We start from the raw sequence: 14,380 nt of genomic DNA, 5'->3' as shown, positions 1-14,380 counted from the left end.
ATGGTGAGGCATTCTATCCGGACCTGACCATTGGAAATAGACTCCTTTGTGAATTTTTTCCCACCAATTACATTACACAGCTGAACCAAAGCCACAAACTGATTTTGTACCAGTCAATCAGGTTCTGAAAGGCATTTTATTATTTTAAATTGACCATGAAGTTAAGTGAAATCCATCCTTTCACATTTCTCGAGGAGAGAAATGAGTTCTGACTCTTCGGGGAAAATGTCTACGTTACACAATTTTGCTTGGGAGCCAAGACACCATCAAATTTTAAGCTCTTTTACAAACTCTCCTAAAGCAGTCTCTTTCTTGGGGCTGAAACAGCGTCATATTCTAAACCTTAGACCTCGTGAGAAAGTGTTTAAAGTGATGGCCATCTTTATCTCTATGACTCAGTTACAGGTTGAAGTGCTTTAGAACGCCTGTAGTGGGGGCTGGAGAGATGGCCCAGCAGCCAAGAGCACTGTCAGTTCTTCCAGAATACCCAGGTTCAAATCCCAGAACGCACATGGCAGCTCACAACCGTCTGTAACTCCAGTTCCAGAGGAATCAGATACCCTCATGCAGGCATACATGCAGGCAAACAAAACAAAACAAAACAACAACAAAACACCTATTGTGTATTTATAGCAATCTTTAAATAAAAAGGCTTAGTTCTCTTATGTGCATGTTTATGTGTGTGCTTGTGCATGTGTGCAGGCCTGAATTTGACATCAGTGTCTTTCTCAGTCACTTTCCAAATTATGTTTTGATACAGTGTCTCTTACTGAACCTGGACTCACCAACTGGGCTTGATACCCTTGGGCCAGCAAATCCCAGGCTTCCCTAGGGGTGGACTTAGAGGCATGTGTCACTATTGTGTCACTATTACTTTTTTGCCAGTGGCTTCTGGACGATCAAACTCAGATCTTCAATCTTATGCAGTCAGCACTTTACTGACTGAGCCATCTCCCCAGCCTCCTTAAAAACTTAAAAAGTACGTAAAAAACTAATATATAAAAATGTTAACTAATGGACAAAAGTGATTTTTCAACACACACACACAAATAACCTTCAAATACTATGCTTACAATTAAACTTAGGTTTAAACTTGAGAACTGGAATTATAGGCCCTTTTTACCAGTTTCAGCTTTATGAATTAATTTTTCTATTCAAAATAATTTATGTTCCAAGCCAGCAAGATAAAGCAGAAAAATGGAGTCTTGAGGGGTTGTCCCCTGACTTATTCTCACTCACCATGGCCCAATATGTACACACACACACACACACACACACACACACACATACACACTCACTAAACACATAGATCTGCAGATAAATAAATAAATTAAATTAAATTATGTTTCTTGGTTTGGTTTTACGGTGATACCCATTAGATCACCTGAAGATTCACCAAAATGAACCCAGCAGTCCTGGTGTGACCTCTCACATGCTTTGGATGCTAACCTGAAGGACAGACAAAGTGGCTGCTTACAGTGGAGAAAGCAAGTGTGTTTGCCTTCCCCGCACAGGTTCATATTCACGGAATATTCACATTCATATTCATGCATATCCAGATGCTTCCACCTCAGTGACAGACATGAACCCATGCCACAATGCTAACTAATAACCAGAAAATTACTCAGGCCTCATAGGAATGCTAAGTATGTAAGTGTACGCTTTACAGTTCAAATTTGTCGTGGTTAAAGTTATATATATAGAACTTTATATATATAGTTATATATATAGTTATAGTTTTATTTATATATGTAGTTATAATTACACTTAAAGTTTGTTTGCAGTAATGCTTAAAAAGCACACACTTATTTTCCATTGCGATGCTTCTGATTCAGTCTACCATCTATCAGTTCACCACTACACTAACGGACAGACTTCACCACTCTCCTGGGTAAGAGATTCCTTACTAGGCTACTAGGCTAGGTGCACACTCTTTTGAGTAAATCTGAAGTCTCTCCCTCTCTCTCTCTCTTTCTCTCTCTCTCTTTGGCTTAAGGAAACTTTCCTTTTTTATTAATATATATATTTTTTTATTTTTAAGTAATTTTATACATTCACTTGTCACTTGTATCCCAGCTGTAGCCTTCTCCTTTCCCTCCCATTCCTCCCCTCCCTCCCTCATCTCCTCCCTGACCCCTTTGAGTCCACTGAGAGGGGGTGTCCTCCTCTCCTTCTGTCTGGCCCTAGCTTATCAGCTATCTTCAAGATGGTTGCAATGTCCTTATCTGTGGCCTAGCAAGGCTGCTCCTCCCTCAGGGGGAGGGGAAGCTCATGAGTTCATGTCAGAAACAATTCCTGTCCCCCTTACTAGGGAACCCACTTGGATACTGAGCTACCGTGGGCTATGTCTGAGCAGAGGTTGTAGGTTATATCCATGCATGGTCCTTGGTTGGAAAAACAGTCTCATAGAAGACCCCTGTGCTCAGATATATTTGGACTTTGTGGGGCTCATTTTTTTTTAAATGAATGTATTTGCTTAAAATGATTCCTAGTGAAAACTTTCCATCTTAGTGAGCAGTTCTTACTTCATAGGTAAAGTAATTCTCCAGAATCACCAGCTCTAAAAAGAAATGTATAACAAATAGATATTTATAGATAAATCTCTGAGATCTGAAATTTTGTTTAGAGGCTAAAACTTCATCACAGAACAAAGATTCCCAAGTATAGAAGAACAATTTTCCCAACCTAATTGTAAGGTTATACATTTTACAGATGTCAAGAGAGAAAGAAAACCATTAAAAATTTGTTGACATTAAACAGAATATGACTATGTTCACAGTCAACTCCCTAGAGTAACACAATTTTGGGTGATCTATTTAAGCCACACTTTGGGTAGATACCATGAGCATTTACAGTGTCTTTTTCTATTAGAGTATATGAACAAATAGTAAGAGACAATTTGTGGCCGTTATTTTAATTTCTTTCTTACTTTTTTTTTTTTTTTTTTTTTTTTCCAAATAGCTTTTTTAGTATGGACAATTACTACAAAATCACTGCACAGAATTTAAGAACTAATTCTACATGTTGGCAGTTGGGCCAGCAGATGGCGACAAAGTCATATAGACAATTTATCCAGCCTATTTTTCAGTGAGCAGTTGAGGGCTGCCTGTTACCTTATATTCTTGGACCATTCCATTCTGTGTATCTTCAGGAGGTGGCTGCCAAGTGACCAGGATTGCGGTCCCATTTCCATCATTCTTTGATACAGTTACACTTCGGGGAGGGGCACTTGGTGCTATGAAATGGCATTAAAAAGTAGATTGTAAGAGTGTAGTCCAAAAAACACCAAAGCTCCCAGTGTTTAAAAACACACAGTACGTACGCAGATGCTGACTCTATTAAATATGGGCATCACCCAACGCTAAAGGGTTCCAAACTGCAAGTTTTCTCCAAGTCACCCTAAGTCACTCATACTGTGAATTTCTCATAAGCTGTTCTAATCACAGCACACAAAAACCTCAGGCCAGGGCACAGAAGTGGATCAGGAAATGTGTTGCCTGGGCAGAGACTGAGCTTGTGACTGATATCACGGGATCTCAAGATGGAAGGAGAAACAATATCCTCTCCATATCTTCACTATGCACACAAATGCAGACTAGTAGTACATTTTTAAAAAAAGTTAAAAAGATCCTTAGGATAATATCTATTCCTTTCAGCCTGTCATGTGGATCTCATATGTTCTCCTTAGAATGTACTTGGAAAACTAGGATGTACTAGGAAATGTACGAGGAAAAAGGATGGTAATATTTTTTCACATTTAACTATACACTATCTTTTATACAGTAAGCTACAATTAGAGAAAATTCTGCTATTTTTTTTTTTTGTTTTTTCGGAAGTATGCTGTGACATGAAGCTAGTTATATTTATGTGAATACTGTTTTGCAGGGTGGAAATACTGGTTTGCCAGGAACTAAGGGATTTCCTAACGTGAGGCATCAGGAGAAAATGCGCACACACTCTGGAAAGTCCGGGCAAACCCAAACATTACTCACTTTATCTACACACCATTAACATAAGCTTCAGTGAATAAAAAAAAAAAGTGAGCAGATCATGAACAATGCGGTCCCTGAATGTGAATTTTAATAACGCTAACATTTGCACACATTTCGTACAGGCCGCTACTGGCACAAGTAACTTATCATAGGATTTCGTGTCTTATACTTGTAGTAAGTAAACAGGTTCCCATAGCAAAACATTATAATGGACACAGATTCGTGGTGACTGCCGCTGTGAACTTTTACACAGCTCCCATTAATTCAAAAGCGCAGGAAAGCACAAAAGCAGGAAGCATGCTCTATCATACTTGCCTTCCTCTAAGGTTTTGGCAAATTTGATCTCACTGTCTGCTCCTTGAAACTCATTAAAAAATGGGCGAGCCTTAATCTCATAGTTGACGCCTTTTCTGAGATCAGGAATCACCACACTGTTTTTGGTTGGGGTCCTCACTTCAAAAACTAACCACTCCGATTCACCATGGCCAGCTCCGGATGGCCGGTAGAGAATTTTATATCCTTGAATATACTGAGATTGTTGGTCCACCTATTACAATGATGACAAAAAAACAGAGTTAGTAGCATAGTTTTATTGTTTCACTGCAAAGTAACAGAAACAAACAAACAAAAAACACACAACAAGTAGCACAAAACCCCATGGGACTCCATAGTGTGGCTCTCTACTACACAGCCATAAGGGGCCATTAGCATCTATGATGTCACACTATGCAGGGAAGCTTCGCAATGGCTGGCCCATTATCTAAGAGATACATGGGCATCTTAGGGAAGGAGTTCGTTTTTTGTTTTTTTTTTTTTCATTTTGGCTTTGAAAATCTACTCATATAAAGCTGGAAATGCATGGGAGGATGGAAGTAGATCTGAGGAGTGTTAGCAGAAGGGGTATGGGCTGCACATGCCCAAAATGCACTGTATACATGTATAAAACTATCAAAGAATGAATACAAATATTAAAAAAACTACTTGATAATACTGGGAAGAATTTCTAAGTTAAAAATGTATGTGGCAATGTGCATGTCACATGTCATGTGTTCAAATACCTGTGATTCCATCCCTTGACACTGATAGGGTTAATCGTTTTAGCATATATATCACATTTGCATGTATTTGGCACATGCACATGCTAACTATAAATATGCACATGTATAATTTGTTTAATGATGGAATAAACAAGGTCTGCATAATAAAATGAACACTGGTGTGGAAGTGACCAGCAGCTCTGTACATTCCCTACGTACAATAATCTCACAGAAATCACCTGCTCGTTTAAAAATGAATTAGATATGACAACAACTCACTGTCCAGTGTACTTCGACTGAAGAGGAGGAAAGGATGGTAGGGTTGTGGAGGTGCAAGACAACATTCCCCAGCTCTCTCTGGACCTGCTTGTGGTCCACCCCTTGACTGGTTGGTGGGACATCTGCAGCAATTCAAAAACACTGTTAGGCCCTGTGCCGTGCTACCGCACCAACAACAACCCTGAGAAAGGAAGAATCGATGGAACTGTGAAGTCAGCCCGAATACAGAGAATAATAATAAGCACAAATTAGCTTCTTTGTATGTGTGTGTACGTGTGTTCAGGTATATGTGTGTGCGCACGTGTGCACATATCTGTAAGGCCAGAGCGGATACCAGGGGTTCTGCTTTATCACTCTCTGCCTTATTCCCTCCACACAGCGTTTCTCACTGAACCTGGAGCTAGGCTGACAGCCAGAAATCCTACCAGTGACCCTCATGTCTCTGCCCCATCCCCCATCACACCAGGGTACAGGACTATGTGGTCACAGTTGGCTTTTTTATGTAGGTGCTGGGATTCAAATGTAGGTCCTCAGGCTTTCAGAGCAAGGCCTCTTAGCTACTGAGCCATCCCATCTCTACACCCATAACAGCTTAACCTTTTCATAAGGATCAGATAAAGAGAAACAGAGAAGGGAGGCAGAGGAGAGACAGAACAAGCAGGAAACCTGGGTAAGCCCCAAAGGGCAGGAGGCAAAAAGAACAGTGGCACACAGTAATGTTTAAGAGAGCCTTACACCGTGTAATCACTTCACTGCTGAGAAGGAGGGCAGTGGGACAATTCTCTATGAGTTTGATGCACCCCTCTGCACTGATCCTCACCATGCAAGAACACAAAGAAGAGGAGTTGCAGCTGAGCAGATAAAGAATGAAAAGCTTGCAAACACAGTGAGGGGAAATTGAGCGCAGAGAGCAACTGGACAGCACACCTCCTAGAAGAAAGCTGCGTTTCTTCCCAAGTAAAGTAAATGGTAAGTAAACAGCTATACAGTGAAGACACAGAAGCCATGGTGAAATTCTGATAAAGTAAAGTTGATAAGATCCGTGAGCTAAGACAATGGCTTACTCTACAATATTATACAGAGGATTTATTAGTTTGTTTTCGTCTCATGAATACTAAAATGTTCCAGAGAAGACCAGGGACATAGTAAGGATCAAACAGCTCCTGGCGTCCTTTATGTCATACAATTTTGGCTAAGTTTATTAAACTCTATAGTCAATAAAAAACACCTACTGCTAACGAGGCTTTCTGCAGTACCAGTATCTTTCTTTGTTTCAAGTAGTAAAGGGGAATGCAATGTAAAGAAAAAAAAAGAGTTAAGATTTTGGAAGGACTACAGAACTCTTAATAGACTATTCTATTTTAACACATACATTTTAGATATGTTCCAACCTATAAAACGAAACAGAAGTTTGCTAAATAATTATATACCCCTGTCGCAGGATAGGAAGGGGTGAAAAATATAAAGAGAACTAGGATGAATGGAAGAGGGGACAGGTGAACAACTATTAAACATCTGTGTCACTTGGTTGTCTGTTTGCCCTATCTAAAAGTTAAGTTTATCAAAATGGCTGGCATGATGGCACACCCCTTTAGTCCCAGCATTTGGAAGGCAGGGGAAGGTAGATCTCTGTGAGTTCGAGGCCTGGTCTATATAGTGAGTTCATAGCTATATAGTCAGATTGTGTCTTGAAAACAAAAACAAACAACAACAACAAAAATAAGCAAAATGATAAAAATAACTTTACGAGAATAATTCTTGACTTTATATTCATACTTTATATATTTTCCCATACTGTTGTCCACATGCTGACCTAAAGTTTGCCTAAAATGCTAGAGTCTCAGCTGTGACTCAGCCAGCATCTTTTCTCTCTGTTCTTCATTGCTGCTCTGGCTTAAGCTACCAAGGCCAAGGAAGGAGAGAAGCAGCGGGAACTGGAAAAATAGAATCAAAACCTTGATCGGATGAACACCTTTGCCTGGGCAACAAGAACTCCCGTGACTTGGGGAAGACATCTTCCTCCCATCACCCCAACCTAGGTCTTGCACACTGGGTAAGAACTCTATTACTTGCGTTAGTTTTCACAGGGATGACAAGGACTGAACCCAGGTCCTCAAGTTCAAGTGGCACACTCTACCTATTGTTCTTTCTTCTGAGGCCCATGACTGGTATTTTCTGATGAATCCTATATGCATGCTGTAATATTCTATATATATGTTCGTTTCCATTAAAAGTTAAGGCTCAAGAATTGTTCAAGGATAAGGCCAGTGGAGGCAGAATGTTCCAACAAACCCCACATAACCTCTTGATGACAGCCACACAGTGGAAACTCTTTACAGAATCAAGTGTTGCCAGGCTCACTCCCAGGCCCATGACATTGTGCTGATGTGGGTTATACTGTGTCTCAAAAGTAGGCCAAGAGCTAAACAGTGAAATGTGCCTTAGTTAAATCTACTGATTGGTTTTTCTTTTATGTTGTCTGGAGTGAGGGGAAGTTTGTCTTCCATATCATGGTCACCTAAGATGGTAAGGGAGGGATTTCATACTCTTCATGTGTTTTTGGTTTGGGCTTAGCCATATCAAGGTTCTTGAATTTATTTTATTAGAATTGATTTTCAGCCTTTCATTCAGTTCTACCAACTACTGTCACTGGCCTCCTCTCAGAAGACTTAGAAAGCCGGGCAGTGGTGCCACACTCCTTTAATCCCAGCACTTAGGAGGCAGAGGCAGGTGGATCTCTAAGTTGGAAGTCAGCCTGGTCTACAGAGTGAGTTCCAGGACAGTCAAGGATACACAGGGAAAGCCTGTCTCACCCCTCCCCCCTCCCATGAAAAAGAAGACTTAGAAATTGGGGCTGGAGAGATAGCTCAGTGGTGAGATGCTAAAGTGAATATGAGACTCTGGGTTTGGTTCACAGTACCGATCCAACCAAAATAAAACAGCGTCTTAAGAGTCCACACCTAACACATTACATAATTCATGATCTGACGAGTTTAAAATGAAGGGGGAAAGATGACTTGATTCCAACATAGTTCTGAAAATCCCAGTAAGGATGGATTTTGTACATTTGGCAAGTACATCAGTCAGTGAACTCAGACAGATCAACTGGGCTCTGCATACTTCACTGAACCCTGACACACACAACCCCTCCTTAAGCTGGTCTACTTATTCCAGCCTTTTATAGTTAATTTTTCAAACCATAATTCAAGTACCAGATTTTTTAATTTGCTCTATTAATTTTAATCTTGTTAGTGCTGGCTCATCATTCCAAGCTGTCAAGATATATTTAATTGATACTCTCATTTGGCTCACTTGCTACTTTTCTTGTTATGATAGCTGAATTTTCTATGAATCTTCTTTATTCTTGGTTTAGAATGAACTAAGAAAGAAGCATAAGTTTGCTATGAATTAGATGGATGTAATATCTTGAGTGCATTACTAATGATTAGTTAATAATCTTTGTCAACTCTAGGGAAGTAAGCTTATTTAGCTTCATTTTATACTGAAGGAGACCTGGCACTCTGGGCAGATCAACTTGCTAATAGCCACACAGCTAGACTGAAGAGATGAGATGAAAATACCCTTTATTTCAAAATAGTGTGCATATTTTCTAGATAGTCAGTCTCCAGGTCAGTATAGAATCATTTTCTTATGCTGTTTTACTAGTGGTTTTAACACAGATAAAAGGAAAAATGATCTTCATAAAACATATGAACAATATCTTCATTTGCAAATGATTCTGTCACAAAACCATTTCCATGAATATGTCTGAAATAGCATTAAATCGGTTCTCAACACTTCCATTTAGATTCCACTGGATAGAGACAGTGGATAGATAGATAATTCTACTGGTAACAAGTTTAAAATCATTTAGAAGCTACCATAGTTTCTACATTCTTTACAAATGTGTATCTGATATTATAAACCTCACACTGCCTCAAGGCATGCTCTAAGGATATTAAGCCTCCTGAGCAGGTGACTCACAATAGCAAATCCAGGCATCTGGGTGTGCTGAATTCACACAGTCCTGCAGCTCAGCTTGCTTTTCCTGTGAGTTCTAAGGCAGAAACGTCCATCCTAAAACACTGTTTGGATTTGCTCTAGGAATCACCAGAACATGCAACGCTGCTGTGCTTCATCCTCCCATACCAGGAAGAAAGCAGTTTAGGGCTTTTAGGGACTTTTGTGCTTAACCGCTTCTCTCGTTATAAGTAATCCACAGTCTTTCCTTGGAAATGTTGACTCAGTCTATGCTTCTGAGTGTGGGGAAATGATTTTACATTTCTAGTCACCTCTAGACTCACCATGACTATGAATAAAACCAATCATATTTTAATTATGATAATACTAGGTTTAAAGAAAACGTAAAGATTGACTCAAATAAGTATAAATTTTTCTTCTATGAGAATACTAGGGGTTGGGGATTTAGCTCAGTGGTAGAGCGCTTGCCTAGCAAGCGCAAGGCCCTGGGTTCAGTCCTCAGCTCTGGAAAAAAAAGAGAGAGAGAGAATACTAAAATAATAGAATGAGGAGGAGGGTAGGCAGGCAAAGGTGTCTAAAAGGTGAATGTAATTTCAATGCACAGAAGATGAAAAGTAACATATTAAAAAGAAAGTCCTAGGGGATATCACTTCTCGATTTACATGGTCTATTTTTGATCTCCCACTTCCACCCAGCTTCCATCAAAATATACACATTTCCATTAAAAGTTTCATATCATGTCTCACGCAGTGAGAACCAGAGCAGAACAACTAAAGACCCAATTTCTCCCACAGTTTGTAGGATGTTCACGATTACCCAGAGGCATGAAAACAAAGTTTCTAATGAACCACCTACTTCTGTGTGGTTTTCACAGGATGTGAATTAATAAGGGTGAGAAGTCTGAAAAATTATCGTGGAGATTATGTGGACTCAATTTTGGTACCAAGAAAGTTACTCAGTTTTCACAATACAATTGTGGAAAGATTAAGACACTAGACTTTCAAGATTCACCAAATTGAAAGGAATATACAAATAGCCACAGGGCATTTTAGTGGACTTGTGAGCTTACGAGAAGCAAGTCGCCATGTTATCAATCTCAGTAGTCTCAGTCCAGAAAAATCGTAGTTTGTAGACATTGCATTGTGTAGTTAAAAAAAAAATTGAACAGTTTGCGAATGTGCAATCTTAGCATGCAACAAACATATCATGCCAGTACAATTACAACATCGAAAGACAAGTAGGTGATTCAAGCTTCAGTTAATCAATATTTACCTTGTGTTTTCACTGGATCTGATATTTGGCTTGGATCACTAATCCCATATGCATTAGCTGCCCTCACCAGGAAAAGGTAAATTGCATTAGGTTTGAGTCCTTTGATGGCAAATGTTTCTGTTTTCACATTTTCTGCCACAGTCTGCCAGCTGCTACCAGATGCATGACTAAGGATGGATACATATATTAGAACAGGAACACTGGATGCAAAAAAAAAAAAAAAAAAAAAAGAAAAAGAAAAAGAAAAAAAGGTGCTGGGAAGAAACCCCCTCACTCTACCTGAAGGCTTCTATAATATAAGACGTCGGGGTTGCTCCTGAGTTCAAGTTTGGCTGCCACAATAAAGTTACTGTGTTTTTGCTGACATCTGTAACTTCAGGCTTTGAGGGGGCACTGGGGATTAAATTGGGGTCGGTGGGTCTCGGAGGTTGAACTGGAACTCCAAATTCTAACAAGGATGGAGGGAAGAAAACAAAAAAAAATTATACATACACAAAGTAGCACATGAATGCAGGTCATACATTAACTTGCCTTCTTACGGACACTGGCTTTATTTGTCAAAACAAGCAAATGGAGGAATTTACCCTGGACTTCAATGTAAGCGCTCCACGTGGCCTCACCGCTGGGGGTTGACGCACTGCAGGTGTACCGACCAGTGTCGCCCAGCTGCGAAAGCACATGGAAGAGAAATATTTGGAATAATCAAGACCTTGCTGGGCTGGAAAAACAATTACAGGTTTGTGCATGGTCCATGAATATGGATAACTACATTAAAATCTGCTAGCCAGAAATGTCCCTTTAATTGAATATATTTTTCTTGAAATGTGAAGGAAGATGTTGCATGAAGACAGAAATAAGGAGCCTTTAAACGGTTATCCTAACTGTGCAATGAAATACACACACACACACACACACACACACACACACACACACACACACATTCAATTGCTTTAACAGACTAGGTTTAGCATCAAAGATTAGGCAGAAAAAACCCAAATTATATGGTGTCTTCTTAATTTATTCACCCTACCCCCCATTATAAAACTTTAGGCAGTCTCAGAAGTAAAAACAAAACCCTTGATGGTACAGACACTCTCCCTTCTGAAAAATGAACACCAAAAAGTAAAACCTGGTTCAACCTAAAACTGGGAGCAGCCTACTAAAGCCTTGTTGCAACAGTTGCCATAGCCAGAGCCAGATGACAATGTATTTCTTTGAAGATAAGAGTTGTTGATTAATGTATCAACAGTCACCATAAAGAAGTACAACATAGTAAGTTTTGTGGCACACAGAACCAACTGTGAAGTTGATCCAAAACTCAAGAATCCACCCCTCGAGCCAGGCTACTCGATTGACTGCTGATAGCAGCCCAATACTATCATTTCATATGCCACAAAATCTTGTATGATCTAGACCACAAAGAAAAATCAAAAGGAAAACAATATAAAAAGTCCTGAAAGGACTGATACAAGATGTAATGGCCCAGGGATAGTAAATCCCTGTATTTGTTTCCACATATCTGTGGCCTTTTTATCACTTAGCATTCTGATTTGAAATGTACACTGAGCTAGTGTCTGGCTTTTATAAGTGTTATTTGTGTGTGTAATATTCTGTAATTGCAAAACACTGAGCCAAGTAGTCACAACGGAAATACAGCTAAAAAAAATTCACTTTTCTAGTTATTTACAAAATGCCTGCACATAGAAGGCATACTCCCTCTTCTCAGGTCCCCAACCACTTTCCTCAATGTGTCTTCCAAAGCATTTTCTTCTACCTCCACAGGACCTTAAATGACTTGCCATAAGCTAAGTCATGAGTCAAATCACCCCAAGCAGTCACAGTGGCATGTCCGAACAAATGATGCATCACATAAAACACGTATTCATATTTTATTTAGTATTTCAACAAGGTGACTGTATTTCATCACGAGATTCTGTAGGTAAAAATAAAGTAGAACCAAGCAGGAAGTCCAGGATGTCTTTGCAAGTTACCTTAGCGTAGCGGATCTGTAGCAGGCCACTCTCCAGCTGTTTGATCCGAGAATCCTGGGTTGAAACAAGGACCCCGTCTTTCCTCCACAGAATTGTGGGCGCTGGGCTGCCTGTGGCCACACAGCTGAGGACTAAAGTACCATCCACTGCTACAGTCTGATTCACAGGACCTTGTCGAATGACTGGGGGAGGCCGGTCTGCAATCACTGCCAAAAGAAACAACAGGAAATAGATTTCTGCAACTGGAAGCAATTTTCTAATCATCCGAGCAACAGCCATTGCTGTAGGCTTTGAAAAAAAAAAAGACTAAAGATAATTAAACAAGTAATTAAAGTGGAGACATGCATTATTCAGAACGCATTTACATGATGCACTGATTAGGAATATTAAAATGAGATACAATGTGCGCCTTTCAAATGACCAACTAGGTCTGAGCTTGCTGAATTATCTAGGGACTTATCTAAGTGTTCAGAAATTGAATAAGGGCTGTGGCTGGTGAAGAAGGCATATAGTGATGAGAATAGAATACTGTAAACATGAAAAGCACAAGAAACAGAACCAGTTAACACATTTATCCCGTAGAGATGTATGAGACAGATTTTAATGAATGAACCAGGGCCGACTTGATTTTGTAACTGTTTTGTCTCCAACAACAACCACCATCACTACAAAATAAAGCCGCCATGCCAGAGTGTTTGACAATTTTGAATTTAAAATTCAAAATTGATGTTTTGGCATATGTAGCTGATGGGTAGCTTGGTCTTCTTGGGCGTCCCCTAGCAATTGGAGCAGAGGCTGTCCCTGACATGGACTCTATTGCCTGCTTTTGGATCCCTTTATCCTAGCTGTGTTGGCTTGTCTGGCCTCAGGATGTGCTTAATCCTAATAAGACTTGATGTGTTAGAGCGGGTTGTTGATGGTGGTGGTGGGCTCCCCTTTTCTGAAGAAAGGGGGAGGGGTTGAAAGGGGAAGAGGGTAGGAGGGAGGGACCAGGAACAGAGGAAGGAGGGGCAGCGATCAGGATGTAAAGTGAATAAATAAATTAAGGAGAAATAAAAGTAAAAAGGTTCTTTGGATTTTCATTTACATAGGAATAGAATGAACTTGCTGTCTTTTTATCTCAAAATGGGCTTTCTTTGTTTCTTTCTTTTCTTCCCTCCTTTCTTTTTTAATAATTTATTTAATTTTGTGCATTGGTATGAAGGTGTGAGGACTGCAGTTGGAATTGAACCCGGGTCCCTTAGGAAGAGCAGGCAGTGCTCTTAACCACTGAGCCATCTCTTCTGCCCTTTCTTTTTCTTTTCTTTCTATTCTTTCCTTCTTTCTTTTTCCAGTGCGCGTGGGCGTGTGTGTATGTATGTGTGTGTGTGCGTGCGCGCATGCGCCTGCGCATGTCCACGCATACATAATGCGTGTCCATCTGTGTGTGAGGGCATATTTACAGATGTGGGTGTGTGTGCAGGCATGTCTATGTAGGTGAGTGTGGAGCCCAGAGGTTGATGTTGGGTGTCTTACTATACCGCTCTCTGTTTTACTTATGAAGCAACCTCTTCCTGAAGCACGGATTTTAGGTTTGGCTAGTCGAGACAGCAGGCTTGTCCGGGGAACCCCCCCCCATCTCCTGAATGCTTGGATTACAGGCTCACCGTCTCACCCGACTCAGCTTTTACGCTGGGTCTTGGGAAACAAACTCCATTCCCCACATTCGTGAGACAAGTGCTTAATCCACTGAACAATGCCTCCAGGACTTTGGAATAATTTTTTTTTAATTGAAATATATACATGGGTTAAGAAAAATAACATCACCACTATATAATGGATTCATAGG

General features: G+C 40.1%; 1 protein-coding gene across 9 annotated transcripts in view; it reads right to left on the bottom strand.

The window, feature by feature from the left end:
• Robo1 (roundabout guidance receptor 1) overlaps window positions 1-14,380 on the bottom strand; it is a 1,064,494-nt gene that overhangs the window by 69,259 nt on the left and 980,855 nt on the right. For all 9 annotated transcript variants that reach the window (XM_060370628.1, XM_060370629.1, XM_060370634.1 and 6 more), the window contains 7 exons: window positions 12,553-12,758; window positions 11,146-11,227; window positions 10,841-11,009; window positions 10,562-10,728; window positions 5,309-5,430; window positions 4,308-4,539; window positions 3,114-3,235 (listed from right to left, as the gene is read on the bottom strand). In XM_060370628.1, the coding sequence (XP_060226611.1) occupies window positions 3,114-3,235; window positions 4,308-4,539; window positions 5,309-5,430; window positions 10,562-10,728; window positions 10,841-11,009; window positions 11,146-11,227; window positions 12,553-12,758 (1,100 nt within the window). The remainder of the gene's footprint in view (window positions 1-3,113; window positions 3,236-4,307; window positions 4,540-5,308; window positions 5,431-10,561; window positions 10,729-10,840; window positions 11,010-11,145; window positions 11,228-12,552; window positions 12,759-14,380) is intronic.

Source organism: Meriones unguiculatus, chromosome 17 (assembly GCF_030254825.1).
Source record: "Meriones unguiculatus strain TT.TT164.6M chromosome 17, Bangor_MerUng_6.1, whole genome shotgun sequence".
Lineage (NCBI taxonomy): Eukaryota > Metazoa > Chordata > Mammalia > Rodentia > Muridae > Meriones > Meriones unguiculatus.
The sequence above is the reverse complement of the archived record's forward strand: the minus strand, read 5'-3'. Positions and strand labels throughout refer to the sequence as shown.